At 46.5% G+C, this 27927-nt stretch overlaps 2 protein-coding genes across 4 annotated transcripts; both read right to left on the bottom strand.

Annotated features, from left to right (window-relative positions):
• Positions 1-267: 267 nt before the first annotated feature.
• PLIN1 (perilipin 1) lies at positions 268-27807 on the bottom strand. 3 transcript variants are annotated; one of them, XM_043921928.1, is made up of 10 exons: positions 27789-27807; positions 14024-14142; positions 13376-13434; positions 10461-10665; positions 8531-8613; positions 6547-6811; positions 5847-6019; positions 3912-4103; positions 3270-3515; positions 268-2247 (listed from the first exon to the last, which is right to left on the bottom strand). In XM_043921928.1, exons 3-10 carry the CDS (start codon positions 13418-13420, stop codon positions 1906-1908), a joined length of 1551 nt encoding a protein of 516 aa, XP_043777863.1. In that variant the 5' UTR covers positions 13421-13434; positions 14024-14142; positions 27789-27807; the 3' UTR covers positions 268-1905. The 3 variants fall into 3 exon arrangements, with proteins under 3 accessions (XP_043777863.1, XP_043777862.1, XP_043777864.1); XM_043921927.1 differs by lacking the exon at positions 27789-27807 and having other exon boundaries at positions 14024-14194; XM_043921929.1 differs by lacking the exon at positions 27789-27807 and having other exon boundaries at positions 13376-13540; positions 14024-14194.
• Positions 21071-27927, bottom strand: PEX11A (peroxisomal biogenesis factor 11 alpha). Its single transcript, XM_043921930.1, has 3 exons — positions 27789-27927; positions 25508-25623; positions 21071-23478 (listed from the first exon to the last, which is right to left on the bottom strand). The coding sequence occupies exons 1-3, from the start codon at positions 27842-27844 to the stop codon at positions 22907-22909; spliced, it is 744 nt and encodes a 247-aa protein (XP_043777865.1). The 5' UTR covers positions 27845-27927; the 3' UTR covers positions 21071-22906.

Consider the following 27927-nt stretch of genomic DNA (forward strand, 5'->3'; position numbering starts at 1 on the left):
GCAGCACTTGGGAGGCAGGGCTTTCTCCAGCACGAGCTCAGTAATTGTGGCACATGGACTTGTTGGACACACATGTCCCACGTCCCATGGCAGGTGGGATCTTCCCGCACCAGAAATCGAACCCATGTCCCATGCGCTGGCAGGCACATTCTTATCCACTGTACCACCTATCAATATTTCTAAATGAATGTGTTCTTTCACTCAACATGTCATGGTTTTGAGTTATAAATTTACCCTATAGATACATGCACACATCTACATGAAACATTGTTGTATAAAGATATTTATTGCAGCCCTGTTCCTGGGAGAAAAAAAAATGGAAATAACAGAAAAGTCCATGATTAAGGAACTGGTTTAATCAATTATAGCACGTCTATATTATGAAGCACTTACTATGTAGCTGTTAAAAAGAGCAAGGAGGATTTACAATACCGCTTACAAAAAGATTTCTAAGATGTATTGCTGAGTGAAACAGCAGTGAGTATAACACCCCACAGCGTGTATGAATGGAATGGGGAGGGTATACACATGCGCTTGCGCACCCTCAGTCTGTGATGGAAAGGGCACACAAGACTGCTGCCAAGACTGCTCTGGGAAAGGGGAACCAGGGGACTCCGGGAGGAAAGCACACACCCTTTTGCAATGTTTACATTTTAAATTATACGCATGCATTTCTAAATGTGCCAAATATTAATGTTTTCAAAAATAGGTTTGGGAATGAACTGTGGCTATAGGGTCTATTCTGTTTTTCAGTCCCTCAGTCATGTCTGACTGACTGTGACCCCACGGACTGTAGCCCGCCAGGCTCCTCTGTCCATGGGATTCTCCAGGCAAGAATACTGGAGTGGCTGCCATTTCCTATTCTAGGGGATTTCCCGACCCAGGGACCAAACCTGTATTGCCTGCACTGCAGATGGATTCTTTCTCACTGAGCCACTGGGGGACGTGCCATAGATTCTATATATATTGTTTATATAACTAACCTTCTGTATTGTCTCCCAGGACTGGGGGCGCCAGCACTCAAAACGTGGAAGGAAGAGTGAACATTTAGGTGTAAAATCATAACGGTGCAAATGGCAATGTAGCTAGGAACAGAAAGGAGGCGCTACAGAGCACAGGCCAGGACGGCCTGTGAAGAGGGCAGGGTACTCAGAAAATGATGCTAATATGTATCTAGGCGCTTCCCAGGTGCCACTAGTGGTAAAGAACCCGCTTGCCAATGCAGGAGACATAAGGGACACGGGTTCAATCCTGGGTCCAGAAGATTCCCCTGGAGGAGGGCATGGCAACCCTCTCCAGTATTCTTGCTGGAGAATCACATGGACAGAGGGGCTGGGCGGGCTACAGTCTATGGGGTCGCGAAGAGTCGGACACGACCGAAGCGACTTAGCACACACGCAAGCTGTTCCCTTCAAAGGAGTCAGCTGAGAGCCTGTGTACTCACAGGAATCTCTGCATCTGGGGCTTGAAAATGTGTCAGGATCGCCTGCTTGAACACTTGGCATGGTGACATGTTACTCACTGGTAGCAAATATTTGTCTACAGAGGATGGATGTAAATATTGGAAACAGTTAAATATCAGTGGGCCACAAGTTTGGTGAAAGAAGTGAGAGATAAGTTAGGCAATTAATCTTTTGGTAAAAAATAAAAAAAAACCAAGGCCTAGAATCAAAGCAGACTGCTACTCTGATGTTTCTGAAAAATGGACTCTGACAGCTAAGCCCAAAAAGGATGCTCAAAAGATGTGTGTCTTGGCAGCATCCTAGGATCAAAGCTTGGGACCCAAAGGGACTACTGTGATGAAGCCAACGCTCACTTCTTCATAGGTTATGTTTATCTGCTGGCGACAACGGCCCGGCCCGGGGCTGGGAGAGCGCCGGGCCGGGAGGGCGGTGAGCAGGCGGCTCAGCTCTTCTTGCGCAGCTGGCTGTACTGCGCTCGGCCCAGGATGGGCTCCATGACGCTGGGCCGGAAGAAGCTGTCGCTGACCCGGCGCGTGGGCTTCTCGCGGGGCATGGCCGGGAAGGCGGCGCGCGGCAAGGTGGCCGCGTCCACCCGTTCCTCCGCGCCCGGGCCCCGAGTGCTCCGCAGGCTGCTGCGGGGCGGCGCAGGTCGCGGGGCGGGCTCCGGGCAGGCGGGCGGCGCCCCGGACCCTCTGCGCTCCGCCTCCCGGCGCTCGGTCTCGGCAGGAGGGTTGTCGATGTCCCGGAATTCGCTCTCGGGCTCCATCAGCGACAGCCTGGGGAGCTGAGGGCCCGGCAGCCACGTTAGGGCCCTGGGCTTGGCCCTTGTCCCTGCACCTCCCACCGCCCCGCGGTCATGCGCGATCCGGAGGGCACAGGCTGGGGTCGGACGGGGATGGAGGATGCCAGGGGAACCTGCCAAGGACGGCCACCCCTGCCGGTGTGCAAAATGCGGACCCCCAAGGCAAGGCAGACAGCCACCCTCTAGTTTCCAGACCCCGGGGTCCCCCTCAGAGGTCCCTCAGTGGGAGGTCAGGGACTTTCCTGACCCTTCCTTGGCCCAATTCCGTGAGCTAAGGACAACCCACACCTTGCCCCTGCCTGGGTCAGGGTACCCACATCTGGCTCCATTTTGGGTCCAAAGTGAAGGGAGCTCTCTGCCAAGACCCTTGTTTAAGCCTCTTGGTGAGAATGAGTGACTAGTAACCCATTCCCCAGCCCTACCCTCCCAGCCCTCCCACCCTCAGCTTGAAGGGGCCTCCTGCTCTGACCAGATCTCTAGTGCCTGCATGACCTGTTAACTCGCTCTGGGAAGGGACACAGGGACCCCCAAAGTGGTAGTAGGCACCCCCTGGGGTTTTCCTGCTGGGAACAGGTATTGGAATTGGAATGGGGGCAGCTGCTGTCCCCTGGAACACAGCCCACCCCCCAAGGGGTCCTGGAAGCCTCCCTCCAACACTTGCCCAGGGAGCAGCATGCAAACCTGCCAGGCCCCTCAGTTGGAAGCTGAGGGGTGAGAGCTGGGCCACTGGGGGCCCCAGACGAATGACTGGTGACCTCTCCAGCTGCAGGTAGGAAGGATGGGTGTGGGGGAAGGTCTCAGGCCAAGGCCACCGGTCTCTATATTCTTGGGGCTGCAGAGGGCCCCAGTCAAAGCCACAGTATGTCAGAATGTTTCTGGGGCACTGAGGATCAGAGGCTGGGGAAGGGAGAGCCGCGCTGTTGCCCCTTCAGCCTAATCTGCTTTTCAGAGGGTGGGGGAGGCGTGGGGGAGGGGAGGAGTTGGGGCTGGGAGGGGGCGCTCACCGGCACGTAGTGCACCACTGTGCCCACCACGTTGTCAGTAACACCCTTCAGGGCGTCGGACAGGGACATGGCCCTGCTCTTGCTTGAGGAGGTGGCCCGGGCCGGCGTGAGGTGCAGCGTCCTCCCCGCCATGGCCAGCACAGCCGCCGGTGCCCACATCACGACTGAGACGGTGCTCTGGAGGGCCTTCTGCAGGGTGTGCGCCACGCTGCCCAGGAGGCCCTGCGGGCCGGGCATGACTGCTCCCTGGTGACCAGAGCAGGGTCAGTGCCTCCACAGCAACTCCCCTGACCCGTCCCCTCCTCACCATCCCCGGAGCTAGAGGCGGAAGAATCTGGACACTAAATTGGGAAAAAAAACTATCGGCCTGGCTCTTGGGCAGGTCGCCTCTGCGCTCTGAACCTCAGTTTCTCCATCTGCAAAATGGGGATGACAGTCTCTGTCCTGCCTATTTGATGGGGTTGTTGTGAGGATCTGTGGGGAGAACTATTAGCCGGGTGCTCAGGGGTGAGGGGAAGGGGGCTGCACCCACGCACACGCCCCTGGGCCTGGGGGCAGACAGCCTTGTGTCAGCCCGGGCCTCTGCTTCCCACCCCCTCAGGGGTTCCTGCACACGCCCTCCGCCTGCGCTCTCCCCGGTACCTCACTGAGCTTGCTCTCCTCGGCCGCCTCCTCCTCCTCCTCCTCGGTCTCCTCCCCCTCAGTGTCCGTGTGGTCCTCGTGGTGTTGTTCCCGGGCGGCTGCGAGGCTGCGCAGCCAGGGCACCCGCACCTCGCTCTGCCGCCGCGACACCACCTGCATGGCCGCCGACGCGCCCCACTGGGCCAGGCTGCTCTGAGGGCAGGAAGGCGGCGGTTCGCTGGCTTCACCGCCCCTGCCAGAGGCCAGGCAGCCCCAGCAGGCAAAGCCCCGCATCCCCAGGGTCAGGGTAGGGGGAGGCGAGCTGGGCCTGGCCCCAGCGGACTGTTCCAACTTTTTACAGAGTGGTAACTTACACCCACTGAGGTGCACACGGCTTTAGTGTACAGCTCTGGGAATTTTCAGAAACACGCGAGTGTGACCAGTACAGATCAAGATAGAGACCATTTTCAACACCCCAGAAAACTCTGTGCCCCTCACCCAGTCAGTATTGCCTCAGGGGACCACATACTGGCCTCCACCACCAAGCATTAATTCTACCCGTTTGTGAATGGACTCACACATGTTTTCTTTCATGCATAGCTTTTGTTCAATGTTATGTTGTAAGAGTCACCCACATTACCAAGTAGTTTCTCCTTTTCATTTCTGTGTCACACTCCACTGAATAAATATACCAAAATTTACCTATTCTACCGCTGATGGACATTTGTGTTGTTTCCAGTTCTTAGCTAAGGGTAAAGCTGATAGTAGCATTTCCAACATGTCGTTGGGGGATATAAGCTCTCCTCTCTGTTGGGTGGAGTTGCTGAGTCATAGGGGATGTGTGTGTTTAGCTTTCAGAGGTACTCCTTGCAGTTCTTTAGAGAGTGAGAAAAATCAAGTGGGCCAGAGGGTCCTATGGGAGGACACCGGCCTGGGCGGGTGGGCAGGTGACGCTGAGGCAAAGCCTGGCTCACTGCAGACCCCCAGGAGGCCCCACAGTCTCCTTGTTATACAACCTTAGGGGACACCATTATTTTCTGTGTAAATGGTGGTGTCTGAGGTTGTGCCGTAGAGTGGCCTCTGTCCGCTATGGGCTAGGCTAGGGCGCAGGAGTTAGTCTAGCCCCCATGGGGAAGTGACCCCCAGTGCAGGGGACAGGGGAGAACTACTGCTCCCTACAGGGCCAGGCATGTGGTGGGCTCTCAGCAAACATTTGCTGGAATGAATGAGCCAGGTTTGACAGTGCTTTTAAAAGTACCACCCTCATGATGGCTGAAAAGTGGTTATCTTGTTCACTGACCTTTATGCTGTAATGTTTTTATTTCCTTTTTTAGTGGGGGCAGGGGGCTTAGTTTCTTATTAAAGTTCCTATGAAAAAAAATCCAGGCTATCCCTGCTAAAATACACAGAGAGTGTGGTGTGGGGGGGAGTAAGCCCTGTCTGGGGCTAGAAAAGACAATTTTTCCAGAGGTGCAGTGGGATGCCCATTAGAAGCCTCTAGAAGGGAAACCAGAAGCCTGGGGTCAATCAGGGATATGGCCCAGCTGGGGCTCTCTGCCCCACAGGAGGGCTTTGGTGCCTTGCACCTTGCTTATTCAGAGGTGACACTCCCTAGTGCCTACAGAGAAGATGGGTGGGGGGAGGTCTCTGATTTCTCCCAAGAAGGTTGGGGGATAGAGTGGAACCTAGAGGGAGAATGGGAGAGACAGAAGGGGCTGGGGTGGGGCAGGATGATCCTAACAAGCAGGCTTGCCCTCTTCTCCCCTTGCATCCTAGAGGGTTAACCCTCCACCCCACCTAAGGTCTCTTATCCTTAGACCTAAAATTCCACCCACCCCCCATCCCGGCTGGAAGACAGGGTGTTCTCAGGACAGGAGGTGGAATTGGATAGGGGATGGGAGGGACCAGGAGGTCCACAGGGTTCCCAGGCCACGGCAACTCGGGGCAGACACTCACCAGAGGCGCCACACCTGGGATCCACATGGCCAAGGCCTGGCCCTGTTTCAGTGCCCGGGCTGTGGTCTGGAAGGTGTGTCTAGAGAGAGTGTTGGCCAGGGCCCCAACCCTGCTCATGAGGCTTGGCTTGGCCTGTGGAGGTTTCTGGGCATCCTGGAGTCCTGGGGCAGGGGCTAGGTGGGAGTTGCGGGGGGAAGGAGAGGAAAGCAGATCAGAGAGGGGCTGGACAAAGCTGGGTGGTGTCTAGGGTTGGAAAAGGATCACCCTACTCCAACACAAGCTCACTGGAAACTTGAGGAAGTCACTTTCCCCACTAAAAGATAGGGAGAGGGGCCAAATGAAAGTGGAGGCCTCTGGGAGTCCTGCTGGGCCCTCCCCGCTCCATAGCAGTGGCTGCGTGCCCAGTCACTGCAGTCGTGTCCGACTCTGTGACCCTAAGGACTAAACCCATCAGGCTCCTCTGTCCATGGGATTCTCCAGGCAAGAATACTGGTATGGGTTGCCATGCCCTCCTCCAGGGGATCTTTCCAACCCAGGAATAGAACCTATGTCTCCTGCATTGCAGGTGGATTCTTTAACTTCTGAGCCACCAGGGAGAGCAGTGGCTAGATGAGCCCTGGCTGCCTCTTCCTAATCCCCAAGCAGCAGGGCAAGGGTGGGGGGGATCTCCCTTTCCAGCACCCCCCACAATGGCAGATACCTGACTCTTCATTGGCTGGAGGGAGGAGGAACTCTACCATCTTCTCGACACCACCCAAGGCCAAGTCGGCCCCTCCAGAAGCCAGCCGGCCAGCTCGGGTGTTGGCAGCATACTCGGCAGTGTCTCTGGCCATCCCCCAGGCGAGCTCACAGCCAGCCAGAGCGGCCCCTAGGACTTTGTCTGAAGTGCTGGCAATGGGCACGCTGATGCTGTTCCTGGCGCTGCGAAGGCGGGTGGAGATGGTGTCCTTCAGCTCAGAGGCGATCTGGTGGAAGCGGGGATGGGGAGTCAGGCGTGAGGCTCTGGCAGGGCCTACATCCCGCTTCAGGAAAGCCTCATATAAAGGCCTAGGGGACTGGCGCCAGTATTGGGGCACCTTGATTAAGCTGAACTTTAAAGGGAAAGGGCTCCAGTCCTTTCTGTGCCAACCACTTAGATCTCCTGGCTTCTCTGCACCCCATTTCTGCCTGTCGAGGTGCTAATCACCCTTCAAGAATCACCCCAGTGACCACCTTCTTGATAACACTTGTCCTCATATCCTCAAGGCACCTCTCCACTGTATCTTCTGTCCTGACCCCAGAGCATTCCTCACATTCCCATCTGTGCCTAGGTGAACGTACGGATGTGGCTGGCCTTCATACAGGTTCTGCACTGAAACAATGTCTTTCTCTCCTTTGACTTTTTGCCTTTTAATACTGTTCCTTGGGTTCCTGAATGTTCCTTGGAAGGACAGGTGCTGACGCTAAAGCTCCACTACTTTGGCCACCTGATGCAAAGAACCAACTCATTGGAAAAGGCCCTGATGCTGGGAAAGATTGAGGGCAGGAGAAGGGAACAACAGAGGATGAGATGGTTGGATGGTATCACTGACTCAATGGACAAGAGTTTGAGCAAACTCCAGGAGACAGTGAAGACAGGGAAGCCTGGTGTGCTGCAGTCCAGGGGTGTCAAAGAGTCAGACACAACTGAGTGACTGAACAACAACTCCTTTGACTTGGGAGCTTCTTTGTGACAAAGGCTTTGCCCTTTATCTGGAAAAATAAGTGAAGAGCAAGGCCTCAGAGCTGAACAGCGCTGCTCTCCTGTGGCCTCCATTTCAGGCTATGTGGTCAGGGGGAAGTCACTAGTTTTCTCTGTCAAATGGGGATACCACCCCTATCCCAGAAGGTTGAAAGTGTTAGTTGCTCAGTTGTGTCCGATTCTTTGTGACCCCATGGACTGTAGCCTGCCAGACTCCTCTGTCCATGGGATTCTCCAGGCAAGAATACTGGGGTGGGGTGCCATTCCCTCCTCAAGGGGATCTTCCCGACCCAGGGATCAAACCTGGGTCTCCTGTATTACAGGCAGATTCTTGACCATCTGAGCCACCAGGGAGAAAGAGGATTAAAGGAGAGGACTCTATAAATCACATGTCATAACTCCTGGCATAGGATAGGGCTCACTCAGTAAATGTGAGATGAGTGGTAGTTTATCAGTGAGATGGATGAGGTCTGAGACCGAAATGAATTCCCCTAAAGCACCAAACCTGGCCCTTACCAAGGCAAATACCCAATGAGTAGGTATCCAGGTGAAATGACTTTTTCAATCTCATGGTTCTTAAGGTGTTGGATTGTGAAGACATGGGACTGCAATCCTGAGATCTGGTGAGTGTGACCCATGATCTTAGGTGTCTGTAGCCACCAAATGGTCTGATGTAGGCCCATGGGGTATCTCACAGAGGGGGGATCAGAAGCAGTGGCCCCCACCCCAAGCTCCTGTATGAGTCTGCCTCTGGCCTGTGCCTGCTGGTTTCAGAAAGCCTGCCTTGATCTGGTCCCACAGGGAGAGGAAGAAGCCCGTTGTGCACTTTTGGGGGCAGGCAATGGCCACCAGCCTGGAAAGGCATTTGCCACGCCGTCCTGCATCATGGGCTCATGCCTGCTCCTCCGCTGAGGGGCAGTGACAACAGAAGGTGGAAGTGCTGGAGAAGAGGGGAGGGGCTCACCTTTTCAGGAGGATACTGGAGGGCGGGGATCTTTTCCTCCAGGTGGTCCAGGCCTCGGCAGGCCAGTTCGTTGGCAGCTACAACTGGAAGCAAAAGGCCATGGTGGGGTGAGCCCTGCCTTCACTGTGAAGACCTAGCAGGGGCCTCTGTGCCGAGTAAGGCATCTTGGAGCCCTCAAAACCCCCAGCCCTGCCACCTCCAAAGCACCGGGCAGCCTGAGGCCCTCTGCCACCATTGGCCCCCATCCAATGTGACTCCTTGAGACCAAGAAGTCTTCCCTCTGGGTAGAAGCTCTGCAGTCATGCAGACCTGTTCTCAGAGCCTGGCGCCTGCGTCTGCAGTGTGACTTCAGGCAAGTCACAACCTGGCTGAGCCTCAACTTCCTTATTTGTCAAGTGTGGATTAATATGGACAAGCCCTGCAGGGTTGTTATGAGGAGGAAGTGACAGAACCTATGGGAATCACCAACGGATCTTGGTCTCTCGTTCTCCTATGACCCCTGTCTGGGTGAGCGCTGGGTGAACACAACAGGGGAAAGCAGAAGTGGCAGCGGGGAAGGAAAGGCAGTCAGGCCCTAAGGGAAGACCTTGGTGGGAGCTGGCCTGGTACCACTCAGGTCCAGAGATGACAGCTGGTCTAGAGTTCCAGATAGTCCATGGCCCTTCATTTTAACCTTCAGGAGTGAGATGGTCAACAGTGGGAAGAGGGTCACAGGGAAGAGAAAGGGGCAAGTGACAGAGGATGCCAATGCTCCTGGAAGACATGACCCAGGGGCTGCTGAGGACATCAGCTCTGCAGCCATGATCATGGAGATCACAGTTTCAAAGGATACCTACATCTTCTCTTTCACATATTCTTTCTCCAGGTATCTTAGGTTTTCACAAAATTCTCAAACAGCAGAGAGAGCCCAGATGACTCAGCTGACTTCTGATATTGGGCCAAATGAGACCCAGGGAGATTTAAGGAGCTTGCAGGCAGGGAGGTGGGCCCGGGCCCAGGCCCAGGTCTTCTTTGTATCTGTCCTCTCCTGTTTGCTGTGCCGAATCCACGGGTACCCATAACTCTCTTCAGGATGGTGGAAAGTCCTAGACTGCTGGAATTTCCCTCAGTCCTATCAAGAGCTGTGCCAGGGAGACCATATTTTCAAATTAGGCAGAACAAATTGAACAGGGGCAGGCCTGGTAAGCTGTCCTCCACCTTCAGGTCCCTGGCTGGCAGCTCTCTTCTGCCGCTGCCTGTCATGGGACCAGTACCATCACTGCAGGACCCAGAGGGCTTCCCCTCTTCCTCCACTCCCCCCAGCCCTGCCAGGCCAGCCCTCCTGCCCACTGGCTCTGTGCCAGACTCTTCCAGTTTCTGCTGCTGCTGGATCTGGAGCTAAACTGTGTGTCTGGCCTGCTGTATGCCCCACACCCCCCACTGCCCACCCCATAACTCTGTCCACCCCTTCTCCTGCCAATTATCATCCTAGGAAAATGCCAACTGGATCAGAGAGGAGGCATTATAGATGAGATGAGACCTATGTCTATATCTCTCTCTCAGTAATGTGCTTGCATGCTAAATCTCTTCAGTTGTGTCCAACTCTTTGTGACCCCATGGACCACAGTCCTCCAGGCTCCTCTGGCCAGGGGATTCTCCAGGCAAGAATACTGGAGTGGGTTGCCATGCCCTCCTCCAGGGGATCTTCCAGATCAAGGGATCGAACCTGTGTCTCCTGTATTGGCAGGCAGTTTCTTTACCATTAGCGCCATATATCTACATCTAAATCATCTGTGTCTATAAATGAAACAACTATGTAATGAGATATAGAGAGTTAGGAAGGTAGTCAGACACAAACAAAAAGGCAAACAGACAAGCTGGTTATCAGACAGACTGGCAGACAGGTAAAAGACTGGCAGGCAGGCAGCCTCCGAGTGCCACGAGGACTCACACTGGGTGGACAGCCTGCGGACCACTGGCTCCATGCTCCAGGCCGCCAGGCTGCTGGCGCCCTGCACGCCCTTCTCGTAGGCATTGCATACAGAGGCCACCAGGGGGTGGGCTTCCTTGGTGCTGGCGTAGGTCTTCTGGAAGCACTCACAGGTGCCGCTCACCACCGGCAGCTGCAGGACCCGCTGCAGCACATTCTCCTGCTCCTGGCATGGAAGGAAAGCAGCGAAAGAAATCAGCCCACCTCCTTCTCCTACCTCCTGGGGAGGCAGTCTCAGAGCTGCGGTGCCCACTAGCGCTGGCCTGGGTCCAGGTGACCTAGGAGGAATCCAGAATAGAGAGGCCTCTGCAGGCCCCACAGGAAGCATAAGAGCCGGGTAGCCGCGCTCTCCTGGTCATAGTCCTGGCTCTGGAGAGCTCCTGGGGTGGCCTCCATCCTCCAGGGGCCACCCCACCCTGCAGCCACTCAACCTGAACTTCATGGCCAGGAATGAGTGCGCCGGTGCACCTGTCTAGAGCTTTGGTCCACCGTGGATTGGGAGCTTCACCTGAACATCTTTCGGGTCTTTCTGGGACACACCTCCCTGCCTCCAGTGCTGGTCCCGCTGCCTGGGGTGCTCCCCTTCCCTCCCACAGTCCTTTCTGTCTGGCAGAAGACACAGCTTGAGCACCGTTTCCCCTGAGAAGCTTCCCGGCCCTCCCTCACGTCAGAGGTCACCACCTTCCTCCCTGGGATGTGTCCGCACTCAAACACGGTGCTGCGCTGGTGCTGGCCACCTCTGCACTCGGCTCCATCCCGGGAGGCTCTCACCAGTGTGTCTCGGGGCCTCACCCAAAGCCGCCAGTCATGTTAGCTGAACAGGTGACAGGGCTGCACCTAAGGTGTTCAGATCTGCCCAACTGGACAGAATGACAGAATCCTAGGCCTCCGGGGGCCTCTGAAACAAGAGTGCTCTTCCCATATCCCTCTGGGAGGCTTGCATTTGGACTTCTCAAATGGAGCTCACTCCTCATAGAGTGGCCTATGCCCCTCCTTGGACAGCGTGGCTGAACCGGCATCCACCCCCACCCACAGCTCCACCCGCTGCCCTGTGGAACAATGCTGAGCACATCTATTTCATCATTCATGGGCTGGCCTTTCACACACTTGAAGATAAGCATCTCTGCCTTTAGCAGTTCCTTCTGTATTCTAAATAGCTCTAGTTCCTAACTTAGCTTATAAACGACTCAGTGCCCTGATCTGCTAATTCCATCCTCTGCACACACTACATCTTGACATAGCCTTTATAGCACTCAAGCTTGAAGACAGCATTCCAGGTGTGATCTGAATGTGTGGGGTCCAGTGAGACATCACCTCTCATTACTGGGATGCTAGGCTCTTATTAATGCATTCTAACTTTGGCAGCAGGCACATAATTAAACTTTGGATCAGCTAGGAAACTTACTTAAAATAAAAAAAAAAGTGGTCTTTGAGTAAAAAAAAAAAAAAAAGCAGATTCTAGTCTTGCAGAGAGAGACAATATTTACTCAGTGCCATTATGCTCCAGGCACTGATTGAGGTGCTTCAGTAACATAACCTCATGTAACACTAACAGCAACCCTCTGAGGTCAGCACTGTCACCAGCACTTTGCCAGTGAGGAGACAAAGACTCAGAGATGTGAAGTGACTTACCCAACAACACACAGCTAATAAGTGGCAGAGCCAGGCTTCCAACTCAGGCCTGAAATTGCAAATCTGTGATTTGCTTCAAAATAACATAAGATGGGTGAAAGAATGGGTGAGGAGAAGGCAGTATGTCCCTGGGATTCTGTTGCTGGGGCTGGTGAAGGGTATTGTATATTTCTGTCTCTTCTTAGGAATATTAGGAATTCTCCACATAAACATCCCAAGTCTGGCTCAGATGTTCAGGTTCTTTTTGTAGTTTTGAATTTGTACTGCTACATAGTTTTTCTCCAGAGGGGAGGACCTAGCTTCTTCTGTTTGTAGGAGACTCGCATGTACACCAGACCGTAGGCTACAATATTTCAGATTTTGGTCTTGCAGATGAGATTCTTAACAATTTGAACTAGATTCTTGACAATTTGAACTAGAAAAAGGTTATAACTGTAAACAAGAAAATTTTTCTTTAACATTTTGGACGAAGCCTTGGGGAGTTGATTTAGGCAAAGCCAAAGAGGGAGAGAGGTCCTGGGATGGAAATACACTACCATCTGTTAGGATGGCTTAACTATGCACATGACCATTTTATGCTTCTCTGTGTTCTATGATCAAATACAACACATGGCGATTCCTAGTGCAAAGGTTAGTTAAAGCCTAACTCGGGACAAGATGGATATTATACGGGCTCACAATTTTCCAGTTTCATTATTTGAACTGTGCCTAAGGTGGAGAGGCCTTGCCAGGTGGCATCAGTACACCTAAACGTGTAAAACCTCCCTGAGACATGCTGAAGACCAGGCTAGACACAGTACTGGACACACTGCCCCTGTAGTCCCTTCTCACATACATAACGTGTGCTGTGTAGCTCTAAGAGGTGCCATTTACATAAACTAACATATCCAAGATGGCTCTGGAGTTACAGAATGCAGAGTCTTAGTCCTGAGAATTCAGTTTTGCCTGGATGGACAAAGCATAGACGTCTGTGTCAGGCTTTAGAATATAGTAGTTCCCTTCCTCTCCTTGTCCCCCACCAGCCAATTTTTTCTCCAAGGTGCTTAGTTTTAATAGGCATCATTCCCTACCCCTCCACATTCTCTAACAGCCTCCTGCAAAAGCAAGAATAATGAAGATGTAACGGTCAATGAATTATGAATATCACCTAGACATATTTTGCTCTAAGCCCCCCGAGCCCTTCCTTCCAGCTCCTCCCTCCCCCTAAAGTTGTCTATTGCTTCATATAAGCCCAAGTTACTTACAGGGAGGTCTCCATCCAGCAAGGTGGGGCCCTTGTTGACTGCCATTGGAGCTCTTCAAGCTGCAAAGCAGAAGGTTTTAGGTCCATGAGAAAGTCCTCAGCCTGAGATCCACAGGGTCAGTCCCTATCCTTCAAGGCCATCAAGGGGACCCAGGCTTCAAGTTCCCTGAAGAGAAGGTATTTGGAGGATGAATGTCACAGACAAGTGGTCAGTCCTTAGACTCCCACAAGGACGAGGCCTGGCAGCCTACTTGTTGAGACCGAAGTTTCTTATAAGTATTCAGGGTAAGAAACAAAACATGAAAGTAGCTTCTAAGAGATAAGAGGTTTTAGATGAAGTTTAGGAGCTCTTAGACGAGGGTCCAAGAGACTAAAAGAAAGAGTTTCAGGTTTAATCTTTTGTTTTTTTTTAATGAAAAAGTTCTGCATTAATTCCTCTCTTTTTAAGCAAGCATAGATGCCAGTTGTTCCTCTGCTCAGCCAGATAAGAAAGTAGCCATTCATAAAACCAGCAATTTCAGTTGTGTTCTGGAAAAACCAGTGGCTGCAGAGTATTTACATTCTTGGTCATTCACCCTCAGTAACCTCTCCCTCAGGGGTTTCCCTGCAGGCCTCTTCATCCTCAGTAAAATTCCCAGAAGAACCTTACCCTCAACTTCTTTACTTCTCAGAAACCAACCAGGTAAGGTTGTCTCGGGACCCCCACGCTAACTCCAGCTGATGCTGTCTCCGTGCCACAGAGCCCAGGCTGCCGAGTGAGCGTCTTGTCTGGAGGAAACAAATCCAATTGCTCTTGAGCAACGCTATTAACACCTCCCAGCTAGAGGAGGGCAGAGAGGAAGAGAAAGCCCAGTCAGCCTGTTGTCATGGTTATTTGACCCAGGGTCCCCTGGGCATATCCTGCTCTGTTAGGAGATTTGGCCAACTAGGGGGTAGAGAGCAGGGCTGAAGGAAAACCAGACTCAGAGGAGTTATTATTCCTGAGCAATGAAATATCTGCTCCGTGACCCATTTCTGACCCTCACTTCTCAAAAAAGCTGTTTTCCAAAAAGAAGATGTTGGGGTATATGTCATTAAACTCATAACCTCTAAAGTTTTATAATCTTTGACTCCTTTTCCATAGAGGGTCCTGTGGAATGGTTTTCAATCCATTTCCCTCATCCTTATTTTTTACTATCAAGAATGACTTTTGAACAGTAAGATTTAAACCCACACAGGAATACAGTTTACCATAATCTTTTGATTATGAAGATAAATTACTCTCAGTGAAAAAGATAACCAGACCTGGGGTAGATTCCTTGACAATCTAGGCTTTAATAGAGCTATTTCAATCTCTGTAAATCCCAGATTTCCAGAAAGTTTATTGAACTCTACCTGGTTTAAGATGCCACCAGAATATGCAGTGAGAAAGCCAACTGGATTTTGTCAAGTCTGGAAAAGACAATGTTGACCAAGATTCAATTACTGATCAGCAGCATCCAGACAGCCACTGATCACCTCTCCTCCCTTCCTTAGTAATGAATCAGACAGGACCCCGAGAGCTAATTCCTGGCTTCAGAGAGGATGGAGGGTTGTGGTGTAAGCCATAGTTTTCAGATTATCTAAGAAGGCTTTTTAATTAACATAGGTAATAGGACAAAACTTATTTCCCTTATTTTTTGCAAAATTGTACCTACTGTTGGCTCTCTGCTAAGCTGTATACTGTGGGCAATCAGAGAAAGAGGCAGCAAGTGGAGAGGAATGGAGATGTGTGATAGATCCTCTGTAATCAATTCTATGTCTAGGATATGATAAGGCAGGAAACTAGAAGTCAGGAAGGGGAGGAAAGAGTCAAATGGAGTCTCCAAAAAGAATAATAAATATGTGATACCACCCATTTATGATAAAAACTCTTCAGAAAGTGGGCTTAGAAGGGACATACCTCAACATAATAAAGGATATGACACATAACAAACATACGACACACCTACAGCTCACATCAAACTCAATGGTGAAAACTCTAAGGTAAGGAACAAGATAAGGATGTCCACTCTAGACACTTTTATTCAACACAGTTTTGGAAGTTCTAGCTATGGCTATTAGAGAAGAAAAAGAAACAAGAGGAATCTAAAAGATTCCAGACAAAAGGAATCCAAATTGGAAAAGAAGTAAAACTGTCTGTTTGCAGATGACATGATACGATACTTAAAAAATCCTAAAGATGCTGCCAGAAAACTACTAGAGCTCATCAGTGAATTTGGTAAAGTTGCAAGATACAAAATTAATACATAAAAATTTCTTGCAATCCTATACACTAACAATGAAAGACCAGAAATATAGATTACAGAAACAATCTTATTTACCATCACATCAAAAAGAATAAAATACCTAGGAATAAACCTACCTAAGGAGGCAAAACTATAGGATACTGATGAAAAAAATAAAAGATGACACAAATGGAAAGCTATACCATGTTCTTGGATTGGCAGAATCAATATTGTGAAAATTACCATACTATCCAAAGCAATCTACAAATTCAGTGCAATCCCTATCAGATTATCAAGGGCATTTTTCACAGAATTAGAACAAAAAATTTTACACTTTGTATGGAAACACAGAAGACCCTGAATAGTAAAAGCAATGTTAAGAAAGAAGAACAGAGCTGCAGGAATGAGGCACCCTGACTTCAGACTATACTACACAGTTACAGTAATCAAAACAGTATGGTACAGATACAAAACCAGAAATATAGATCAGGGAAACAAGATAGAAGTCCAGCGATAAACCCACGTACCTGCACCTATGAGCACCTCAGTTCAGTTCAGTTGCTCAGTCATGTCCGACTCTTTGCAGCCCCATGGACTGAAATATGATAGGCCTCCCTGTCTATCACCAACTCCTGGAGTTTACTCAAACTCATGTCCATTGAGTCAGTGATGCCATCCAACCATCTCATCCTCTGTCATCCCCTTCTCCTCCTGCCTTCAATCTTTCCCAGCATCAGGCTCTTTTCAAATGACTCCATTCTTTGCATCAGGTGGCCAAAGTATTGGAGTTTCAGCTTCAGCATCAGTCCTTCCAACAAATATTCAGGACTGATTTCCTTTAGGATGGACTGATTGGATCTCCTTGCAGTCCAAGGGACTCTCAAGAGTCTTCTCCAACACTACAGTTCAAAAGCATCACTTCTTCGGCGCTCAGCTTTCTTTACTGTCCAACTCTCACATCCATACATGACTACTGGGAAAACCATATCTTTGACTAGATGGACCTTTGTTGGCAAAGTAATGTCTCTACTTTTTAATATGCTGTCTAAGTTGGTCATAACTTTTCTTCCAAGGAGCAAGTGTCTTTTAATTTTATTGCTGCAGTCACCATCTGCAGTGATTTTGGAGCCCAAAAAATATAGTTTCTCACTGTTTCCGCATCTATTTGCCATAAAGTGATGGGACCAGATGCCATGATCTTTTTCTGAATGTTGAGTTTTAAGCCAACTTTTTCACTCTCCTCTTTCACTTTCATCAAGAAGCTCTTTAGTTCTTCTTCACTTTCTGCCATAAGGGTAGTGTCATCTGCATATCTGAGGTTATTGATATTTCTCCCAGCAATCTTGATTCCAGCTTGTGCTTCAACCAGCCCAGCATTTCTCATGATGTACTCTGCATATTAGTTAAATAAGCAGGGTGACAACATACAACCTTGACGTACTCCTTTCCCAATTTGGAACCAGTCTGTTGTTCCATGTCCGGTTCTAACTGTTGCTTCTTGACCTGCATACGGATTTCTCAGGAGGCAGATCAGGTAGTCTGGTATTCCCATCTCCTGAAGAATTTTCCAGTTTGTTGTGATCCACACAGTCAAAGGCTTTGGCATAGTCAATAAAGCAGAAATAGATGTTTTTATGGAACTCTCTTGCTTTTTTAATGATCCAACGGCTGTTGGCAATTTGATCTCTGGTTCCTCTGTCTTTTCTAAATCCAGCTTGAACATCATGGTTCATGTACTATCGAAGCCTGGCTTAGAGAATTTTGAGCACTTTCTATGACAAAGGGGGCACGAATATACAGTGAAGAAAAGATAGTCTCTTCAGTAAGTGGTACTGCAAAAACTGGACAATTACATGTACAAAAATGAAATCAGAATACTCCCTAACACCATACACAAAACCAAACTCAAAATAGATTAAAGACCTAAATGTAAGGCTAGGTACTATGAAACTCTTAGAGGAAAATATATGCAGAACATTCTCTGATATAAGTCACAGCAAGATCTCTTTCAATCCACTGCTTAGAATAATGAAAATAAAAACAAAAATTAAAAAATGGGACCTAAGCTTAAAAGCTTTTACACAGCAATACAAACCCTAAACAAAATGAAATGACAACCCTGAGAATGGGGGAAAATATTTGTAAATGAAGCAACCAACAAGGGATTAATCTCCAAAATACACAAATAGCTCATGCAGCTCAATATCAAAAACAAACAAATAACCCAATCAAAAAATGGGTGGAAGACCTAAATAGACATTTCTCTAAAGACGACATAGAGATAGCCAACAAACATCCGAAAAGATTCTCAACATTGCTAATTATTAGAGAAATGCACATCAAAACTACAATTGATGATATCACCTCACATCAGTTAGAACAGCCATCATCAAACAGTCTATAAACAATAAATGCTGGAGAGATTGTGGAGAAAAGAGAACCCTCTTGTACTGTCAGTGGGAATGTAAACTGGTACAATCATTATGGAGAACAGTATGGAGGTTCCTTAAAAAACTAAAAATAGAACTACCATATAACCCAGCAGCCCCACTCCTAAGCATATATCTAGAGAAAACCATAATTCTAAAAGATTCACACACCCTGTTCACTGCAGGACTATTTACAGTAGCCAGGACACAAAAGCAAGGTAAAAGTCCATTGAGAGAGGAAAGGATGAAAAAGATGTGGTACATATATATATAATGGAATATTACACAGACATAAAAGGGAATGACATTTGCAGAGATGTGGATGGACCTGGAGGCTAGCATACAAAGTAGAGTATGTCAGAAAAACATTGTATAATATCACTTATATGTAGAATCTATAAAAATAGTAGAGATGAACTTGTTTGCAAAGCAAAAATATTTATAGAGTCACAAATGTAGAGAAGAAACTTATGGTTATCAAAGGGGTAGGGGGGTAAAATGAATTGGGAGATTGGGATTAACATGTATTTATAATTGATACAATGTATAAAATAAGTAAATAATGAGAGCCTACAGTTTAGCACAGGGAACTCAGTGCTCTGTGGTGATCTAAATGGGAAGAAAATCTAAAAATGAGTGGATATATGTATATGTATAACTGATTCACTTTGCTGTACAATAAGAAACAAATAGAGCATTGCAAAGCAACTACATTCCAATAAAAATTACTAAAAATCTTAAAATATGTGATACATTTAATACTTATTGATCCAACCTGGGCTTTGAAAATGTAAGACAGTAATAGAGAGAAAGGGAAGTACCTAAAGAAGTGGCCTCTGCCTTCACCTCACTTCAATGTTCAGGTCAAATTATCTATGTGTCAAGAGAGCAACCTGGGCCAAAGGGCAGTGTGAAGACTTTGAAGTCATGGCTTTGGGCCAGAGGGAGTACAGGGCTCTGTGCCTGAAAGCTCTGCTGACAAAGCCGGCTCTTTGGCCGTGTCAGCTGGGCATCCAGAATGTGGGTGAGAAGTGCGAAGTGGTGAAAAGGGTCTAACAGAGTCCCTTGGGAAGAGTCCGCTTTCCAGCAGCAGCTTGAAGGACATAGTTATTTCCTTTTATTCCCCATCCCTACATGCCCCCCCAACCCTGTCCAACTACCCCATGAGCACAGGGACCTTGGTCATTCTGTATTCAAATGGACCCCAGATCTAAGCACGGCACTCAAACATTTGTTGTTGAATAAACAAATTCTAGGCAACAATGTTCAGCTGTGAATGTGCTGGTCTATACATCTAAGAAATGTCTTCAGACAAATATTATATGCTATCACTTAGTGGTAAAGAACCTGCCTGCTAATGCAGGAGACATAAACAATGCGGGTTCGATCCCTGGGTTGGGAAGATCCCCTGGAGGGCACGGCAACCAACTCCAATATTCTTGCCTGAAGAATCCCTTGGACCGAGAAGCCTGGCAGGCTACAGTCCATAGAGTCACAATGTTGGACATGACTGAAGTGACTTAGCATGCACGCACATATGGAATCTAAAAAATAATACAAACAAATTTATATACAAAAGAGAAACAGACTCACAGACATAGAAATTAAACTTACTGTTAGCAAAGGGGAACAGGGGTAGGGATAAATTAGGAGTACGGGATTGACAGATACTAACTACTATACATAAAACACATAAGTAAGGATTTTCTGTATAGCACAGGGAACTATATTCAATATCTTATAATGACCTATAATGGAAAATAATCTAAAAAATACATATGTATCACTGATTCACCTTGCTGTACACCTGAAACTAATAATATTGTAAACCAACTATACTTCAATTTTTTAAAAAAGAAAAAACAGAAATACAGTTTTTAAGAATACCTACCATTTGAGGTGAGGTTATGGGGTAAAAGAGCAAACAGGTGAGGGAGATTAACAAACTTCTTACAGTTATAAAATAAATGTGTCACAGGTATGGAATGTACAATGTGGAAAATTTAATCAATAAATATATAATACCTTTATCTGGTAACAGATAACTAGATTTATTGTGGTGATCATTTTGAAATGTGTAGAAATATCAAATTATTATGTTCTGCACCAGGAAATCACACTGTGCTGTAGGTCACTTTTACTTAAAAACCAAACTCATAGAAAAAGAAATCAGATTTGTGGTTATCAGAGGCAGGGGATGGGGAGAGGGGTATCTGGAAGAAGGCAGTCAAAAAGTACAAACTTCCAGTTATAAGACAAATAAGTACTAGGGATGTATGACAACATGATAAATATAATGAACACTGTTGTATGTTATTTATGGAAGTTCTTTAGTGAGTAAACCCTAAGGGTTCTAAAGGTATGGAAAAATTTTTTCTATTTCTTTAATCTTGTATCTACAGGAGATGATGGATATTTACTAAACTTATTGTGGTGATCATTTCATGATGTATGTTAAGTCAAATCATTATGCTGTACACCTTATACAGTACTGTGTCAATTATATCTCAGTAAAACTGGAAGAGAAAAAAAATATCTTTGGTTTTTAGAATCCCTCCTGAATGAATATGGAGGATTGAAGGTGGGGATGGTTAGTTAGAAAGGAGAAAGGTGCACAGGGAAGGAGGTGCCATTAAGGTTTTCACAAATTCTAGAAGAGGTAGCTTTTCCCAAGCTCCCCCTCACCCACTCTAACTTGCAGAGGACAAAACTAACCAAGATGGACACACTGTTAAAATGCCATTACAGATTCAAGCTTTTCCAGGCAGAAGCAAAAACACCACTGACAGGGATAATATATGGGACCCTCAGCAGTCTGGACAAGATTGTCTTAGAGGTCTCTTTCAACCAGGATGTTCTATACTTAAATCTTTCTTCATCCTTCTCCTGCACTTGGACCTTCCAGCCAAGAGCTTATTTTACCAGAACTCACTCTATCGACTGTGTAGACTGCTTATTTTAGGACCACCTTACTTTAACTCTTGTCCATTCCCAGAACACATTCACAGATACATGAGTAAATTTTGTCTACAGATTTATTAGACATAATTTATTACAGTAGAAGATAAGGACAAAGTAAATATAGTTAATATTTATTTGCTTCAATCTAGCAGCTTTCATTTCTCTTAAAATTCCCAAAATGTTCTTTATCAAATCCTATATCTTGATTGGTTACTCAAAAACTAGAGTGCCAAGTACCTGAATCTATTTTTTAAGAATCTCAATCATATTAATGGAAAATTTACTGAGTGCACATTTCTCATTGCTGTTCAGATAAATGTGATGGCTTTACTGGTAGGGCTGACACTGGCCTCTTATCTGATGCTACCCTATTCTCTACCTCACTTGCCTCAAATTAAGAGGATCTGCAACCACAAGAAAGAATTCAACACCCTGCATGAGCAAGTGGCATCCACTCAGTATTCTGGTGTCTTCCTCACTCATAGCTTACTGCCCTTTTCCACTTTTTCCAACCACTCCACAAATATGAAGTCTGACTTACAGAATGTTATGATCCTTCTACTTTATAGTTTCATGAAGTTTCTTAACTTCATAAATTTCAATGAAAATTAATGTATAAATGCCCACACTGTTATATGGCTTTATATCAAACAATCCAGTTGGTGGATCTAGATATAGTTTTAAATTCTGTAGAACAGAATATAAAGCACTAGCCAACAAATGTTCTTAAAAAAAAAAAAAAAGGCTTTTTGTATGGGATTCTGGAGAGTCTCATACTTCTACCTAATCAGGAAGGCAGTGAAACATGGAAAGAGCACTGGATTGGGAGTCAGAGAAATGAGGTTCTGGCCTCAGTTTTTTTTTTTTTGACTATGCTATGTCTTAGTTGTGGCATGTATGATCTTTAATTGCAGCATGCGGGATCTAGTTCCCCGACCAGGAATTGAACCCTGAACCCCCTGCATTGGGAGCACAGAGTCCCACCCAATGGACTACTAGGGAAGTCCCTGTCCTCAGTTTTAACCTCAGTCTCCTCATCTGTCACAAACTGACCCACAGGTACCAACTGTGACTTTCCACATTATTTTTACTTCATGTCCTTTCTATCTGCTTTTTTGTTTTTCCTCACTGCATTACCTAAAGACACAATTTATACCATGAAGACGCCTGATACATTTCTGATTTTACTCCTGGACAGAGGAAGGAGAGGAGTGCAGTGATGTGAAAGGTAAGTTAAGAGGCTAGAAGGCCAGCTCTGCTCCATCCTGGCATTGACAGCTATGGAGGAAGTGGGGTAACTGACCAGATCAGGGGCCTCTACTAGATCTTAGAGAGGGCTGTGCATCAGACCTACTGGAGTTGTGCAAAAGTAGCCAGACACATGGACTCAGTCTTGTCCAACTCTGTGCAACCCCATGGACTGTAGCCCACCAGGCTCCTCTGTCCATGGGATTCTCCAGGCAAGAATACTGGAGTTGGTTACCATGCCCTTCTCCAGGGATCTTCCCCACCCAGGGGTCGAACCCAGGTCTCCCGAATTGCAGTCGCTATATATTAGTGTCCACTTGTTAGTTTAGATCTTTAAAATTTCTTTCAATTTTTATTCACTTAGCAAACACTGAGCTCCTAATATGCACATAAGAGATGCTCAATAAATGTGAGATGAAGGAAAAATACACAGAAAGTTAGAAGTCACTCCCACACTCTAGAAAACATATAAATCTTCAAGCTCTCCCCTTCACCATCCGTGGCCCCACCTCTGTTCACATCACAGTCACTAAATGTCCATGTGAATAAGTCCTCAAGCACAGTATGACACGGCTGTGCCTAGGCAAATGTCCATTTCACCTACAGCTTGTCTTCAAAGCAGGTACTGGTCTTCAGCCTGAAACCATGTCACTGGGTCTTCAGTTTCATCTGAGGATACACCACAGTGATGATGCCTGCTACAGAGGACACAAGGCCTCCGAGGCCTATGATGCCAGGATTGGACTTATAGATCCCCAACTGGTCCAAGGGGTTCAGGATGTCACAGAAGTTCTTCACTGTGTCCAGAAACAAGGGAGGATGCCTCTTCAGAGAGTGGAATAAGAGAAGAAGAAGGGACTGGAGCCACTCTGTCTCCTCATCAGCCACACTGTACCCGAGGGGATCCTGGGATGGTGACTTCTCCCTCTTTGCCCTGTCGTGTGCAACCTGTTTCATCTGCAGGGAGACTTCGTACAGATCCCTGACCAGGCTCAGCAGAAGAGAATAGTAGTAATAGCGGGCAGCCCACCTTCGCCATTTCTCTTTGTTAACGCCAGAGGCAAGCCCTGTACTCCTCACGAAGAGGACGGTGTCACAGATGAAATAAATCACACGGTTCAAGCTGGCTAATGTTAGGCATATGCGGGGCACCGGGTCAGTGGCACGAATGCTCTGCTGTGTCGCCTGGAGAGCATGCACCACATTGCCTAGTCTGAACCCTGCAAGAAGAACCCACAAGAATTAATGGTTATTTAATCAGATTTAACAGGATTTTATAGGCAGAAGCCCTGTATCAGGGTGAGAGGTCAGCACTGCTTTTTTTAACAACTGACTGTCATCTGTGGCTCAGTCTTTGCTCAGGAAAGGAAAAGTACTTTACAGTAGGTTAAGGACACCTAAGATGATCCTGGAAGGCAAAAAAAAAAAACAGCAACCCTTTAAACTTATTGCCTCCATTTGAATGACTATATTAACAAATGACAACATACTTTAGGCCAGGTCAATCATAAGCGTGGGTTGTTACAATTTGCATATTACCAGCTATACTTCTTTAGAAGGAAGGTACAGCAGTAACATGAATTCCAGAATGCAACATTCTTTTTTTTGTTTTGTTTTGTTTTTTTTTTTTCAAAATGCAACATTCTTTTAGAGAGTCTGATGCCTTACACTTATTTACTTTCCAGTTACAAGACTGCTTTTTTAAAAAACCCCTTCCTTGGTGGCTCAGCAGTAAAGAATCCACCTGCCAGTACAGGAAATGTGGGTTCAGTCCCTGGGTTGGGAAGAAACCCTGGAGAAGGAAATGGCAACCTATGCCAGTATTCTTGCCTGGGAAATCCCATGGACAGAGGAGCCTCGAGGGCTACAGTCCATGAGGTTGCAAACAGTTGGACATGACTTAGAGACTTAACAAAACATCATCCTGCAATTTCTCTGATCCAAAGCCCCTATGGCTCCCTACTGTCAAAAAGCCAAAGTAGAGATAGCAGGATTTAGTGGATAACACAACTAATAATACTGTCATATGTGATGCCTAGTTCAATTAAATCAACCATTGACAGGGCATTTCCTTTATCAGAGCATGTAACTTGATCAGTGATGCACCAATCAATAAATATTTGTATATATTACAATCTTAAACATTATGGAGGATACACAAGAAGTATTTTCCATACATGAATATATCTTAAACTCAGTAAATTCTCAGAAGTAGCTACCCTCAGGAAACACTGATCTCAGAAAAATGTTTGGTATTGTTTTATCAAAAATAACACAAAATATGTAATGAATAATTCAGGTTTTCAGTTCTAGATGTTGCACTAACTAGCTTAGTGACCTTGGGTAAGTCCTTTCTAAACTTCAAAGACCAGTGATTTTTAAAGTACCTTTAAGCCCCAACATTCCGAAGAGGGAGAACTTCTAATCTTGGTTTTCCAATCCATCTAGAAGAGCTCCTTCCCATCCCTCTGCTTGACAAATTAAGTCTTCTGCTCATCAAATTAGTTTCCTCATTGATCTTCCAACACAATGGTTTGCTCAGAACATTCTGAGCCTCCACTAGAGGAAACTACCCTTCAAGAATGCTCTCCCAATCCTTCTCTCTTGCCACACCTCAAGTTCCACCTCCTCAAAACACCTTTCTTTTTCTCAACCAACGTATTTGGTACTAAATCCTATATCATTAGAGCATGTGATCTTAGTTCTTCCATAAAGCTCAGAACTACACCTACATGAGCAGATACTCAAAATGAATTAAATGAGTCCAAACCACTGACTGCTTTTTTCCTTTTACATAAAAACAACCCCACAAATGACTTAAGAAAAAGTATCCATCCATTTCCTCCAGCAATCCCTCAAGAAAAAGGAAAAGGGAAAGGGGTCAAGGATATAGCTACTGTATTCTTCCAGGGCTTCCAGGAGCCAGCAGTTCATGTCAGAGATTGCCAGAACATTTTGTGATTCTAAGAACTAAAGGTGAACTAACACATTGTATGTCCTACTGGTTACGATGAAGCAGAAAGACAAGATGTCGCACCAAATGTGAACATAGGAGAGTATTTGTGAACCGTTTGCAGCAAAATATTTCATCTTTATGGCCTGTCATTCCATGAGGGCAGCCTTACTAGTGATCTTCATCAATAAGCTTGACTGACTAGAAATTCATGACCTAGGAAGTATTTTTGTGAATTACAAGGTCTGAGGATTCTAAACCAGGAGCCACTGTCCCTCAAGGGACAGGGTACTTACATTTACGGCCAGTGCTCACACTGGATTCCAGTTTCTTGAGCTTCATTACAACCTTCTCATTGTCAGCTTTAGGCTCTAACAAATATCTAAGCAACATGCATGTGTACTGAGTGGCTCTGAAATGGAAAAGAAAAATGAGGAGAATGATTTACAAACCAAATAAAATTTGATTCATGAAGTAAGGGAAAGAGAAACATGTCTTGCCGAAAACAAAGTTTCCAAGACAATTTCTCATGCAGCAGCTCTTACAAGAGCAAAATTCTGCAACACTCATTTCACAGGGCCAAAGAGTAGAACATGTGATGAAAATGCAACACAAAGGTAATGAAAGAGAACTCTAAAAAAATAGAGTGAACAATTTCTCAGAATGCCCATTGCTGGCACAGAGAAAAGCATATAGCCAAAAGAGTGAACTGCAGAAAACTCTACCTCACGTTAAGTCTGCAAAGATCCATATTCTTTATTTTCTCCAGTGTAAATTTCTAAAAGATTTTCAGATTTCTAAAATGAAATTTTTACCAACTACTTAATGTGACAGGTCACACACTCAAACCAGAACCAATGAAAAGTCCACCACTGGCATACTGTTTAGCTTTTTATAAAAGAACCAAATACAGACCAACACATAAATAAGTATAGATTTGTCTTTCAAACTAATGAGCATTTTATATGAAGTACAGACTCCTGTTTAATACTACTAAATATTCAATAAAGTGATTACTGTCGTGAGTACAAACAGTCAAACAGCAATGCCTTACTGACAGAAACATAGCAAATGAAAAATTGTGTATCATATAACCAAACATCTAAATGCATTTGACATTCTAGTAAATAAAGTAGGTAGATGCCTGTTTCCTACTGTCCTGTAACTGCATCTGAATTCCCTTATGCTAAAATATTATTCTCAATAAAAATGGTGAATGTGTTACTGTGCCTGAAGTAATAAGAAACAATCTCTCTTTCTCCTGTAAGTATGTTTCCTGGCTAAAGGGCTCAAGCTGGTCAAGTCAATGAACCCCTTTTTCTCAGATCTGGTCTAATAATAGGAATGTATCCAAAAACAAGACATTATTTTCTGAATGCCAGTGTATTCACAGAAGCTGTAGATCACCAAGGGGATTAGGAAATGAATACTAGAAATCTCAGATCTTGAAATAAGTATATACTAAGTACATATAATAAGTATATACTAAGCAATTATTTATTAACCAATCTCATTGATAAAATTTTCAGGGTATATTCTAAGCACACTGGAACTGGAGGCTTCTGTTTTAATGAAGTTTGTATATAACGCAACCATTTTGAAAATCTATCAAATTAATTAGAAAGATAGTATGGCTTGATAAGTTAAAAAACTGGGTCCTGAAGTCAACTGTGTGGTTTTAAATCTCTCGGTTCAGTCACTTAGTCCCTATTAAACTCCTTCTGCTTCAGTTTCCCCATTTCTGTGAAATGGGAATGATTTCAAGAATTTAACCTAATAGGGTTGTGTTGACAGTTAAGTGGGTTAATAGTTGTTAACATTGAGAAAACACCTGGCATTAAGCCCGCTTCCAAAAGTCTCATAATTGTTGGGGTTACTATTGATCTGTGTGTACACTTGTGTGTCTGCACTTGTACACTCAGAAGAAGAAAAAACTTAAATAAAACTGTAATTGTGACTAATTTCTTTTTATTGAGCACAATTCAACCAAATCCCTAAAAGAAACGTTAGGAGCTAGTATTAAAGCCACAATCTCTTTAATATTTTCAGCAGCACGGCCTGTACCTCGGAAAGGTGGTCAGTTCTTTCTGAGGCTCTCCACACTGCATTTTACGGTTCACGAAACTATTTCACAGGCGGTATCTCGCTGAGATACGGATGACAAACACAATTCCTCCCCATAAGTATTTCATGGAGCTTTTCAAGATACTACCAAATGCTCAGATGTCAACCCCGAGTTTGTCTTAAATAATTTCTTGGAGGAATATAGAGCGGGGAAAACCCACTCTTCCTGGAGTCAGGAGAGGAGGGTTCGTCGCCTGGTTTACCGCAGCCAGCGGCCCGGAGACGCGGGACTGGACGGGAAGGGAGGTGTGTTCCGCCCAACCACATTGAACCTAACATTGAAGTTAGGGTGAGGAGGGGCTCCCGGGCCACGCTACCGCCGGGAGCCGGCAGCGGCTTTCCTGGTTTCGTCCACTGGGCTACTACCGCCCTCCCCGGGTGTGGAGAACTGGGAACCGTCGACCCGGGTGAGAGTACCGGGGAAGGGGTAGAGGCCGCGGGCACCTAACTCACCTGAAGAGTCGGTCCCGGCCCTGGGTCTGGTTGGTGAAGCGGATGAAGGCGTCCATGGCACCCAGCCCAAGGACACGCGTCGCACCGGGCTCTGTCACTAGTCCTCAGGGACGGCCGACGGTTCCCCACGGGAGCGTCA

The sequence above is a fragment of the Cervus elaphus genome, chromosome 13, assembly GCF_910594005.1.
Source record: "Cervus elaphus chromosome 13, mCerEla1.1, whole genome shotgun sequence".
In the NCBI taxonomy this organism is placed as follows: domain Eukaryota; kingdom Metazoa; phylum Chordata; class Mammalia; order Artiodactyla; family Cervidae; genus Cervus; species Cervus elaphus.

Excerpts from the sequence above, each read along its gene's own strand:
- PLIN1 (XM_043921928.1), bottom strand. The coding sequence starts at position 13,420 with ATGGCAGTCAACAAGGGCCCCACCTTGCTGGATGGAGACCTCCCT. Across the intron at positions 6,020-6,546 it reads TCCAGCCAATGAAGAGTCAG|CCCCTGCCCCAGGACTCCAG; the intron begins GTATCTGCCATT and ends ACTCCCACCTAG. Across the intron at positions 3,516-3,911 it reads AGGAGAGCAAGCTCAGTGAG|GGAGCAGTCATGCCCGGCCC; the intron begins GTACCGGGGAGA and ends TCTGGTCACCAG.
- PEX11A (XM_043921930.1), bottom strand. The coding sequence starts at position 27,844 with ATGGACGCCTTCATCCGCTTCACCAACCAGACCCAGGGCCGGGACCGA. Across the intron at positions 25,624-27,788 it reads GGCCGGGACCGACTCTTCAG|AGCCACTCAGTACACATGCA; the intron begins GTGAGTTAGGTG and ends TTTCCATTTCAG. Across the intron at positions 23,479-25,507 it reads TGTGAGCACTGGCCGTAAAT|GGTTCAGACTAGGCAATGTG; the intron begins GTAAGTACCCTG and ends TTCTTCTTGCAG.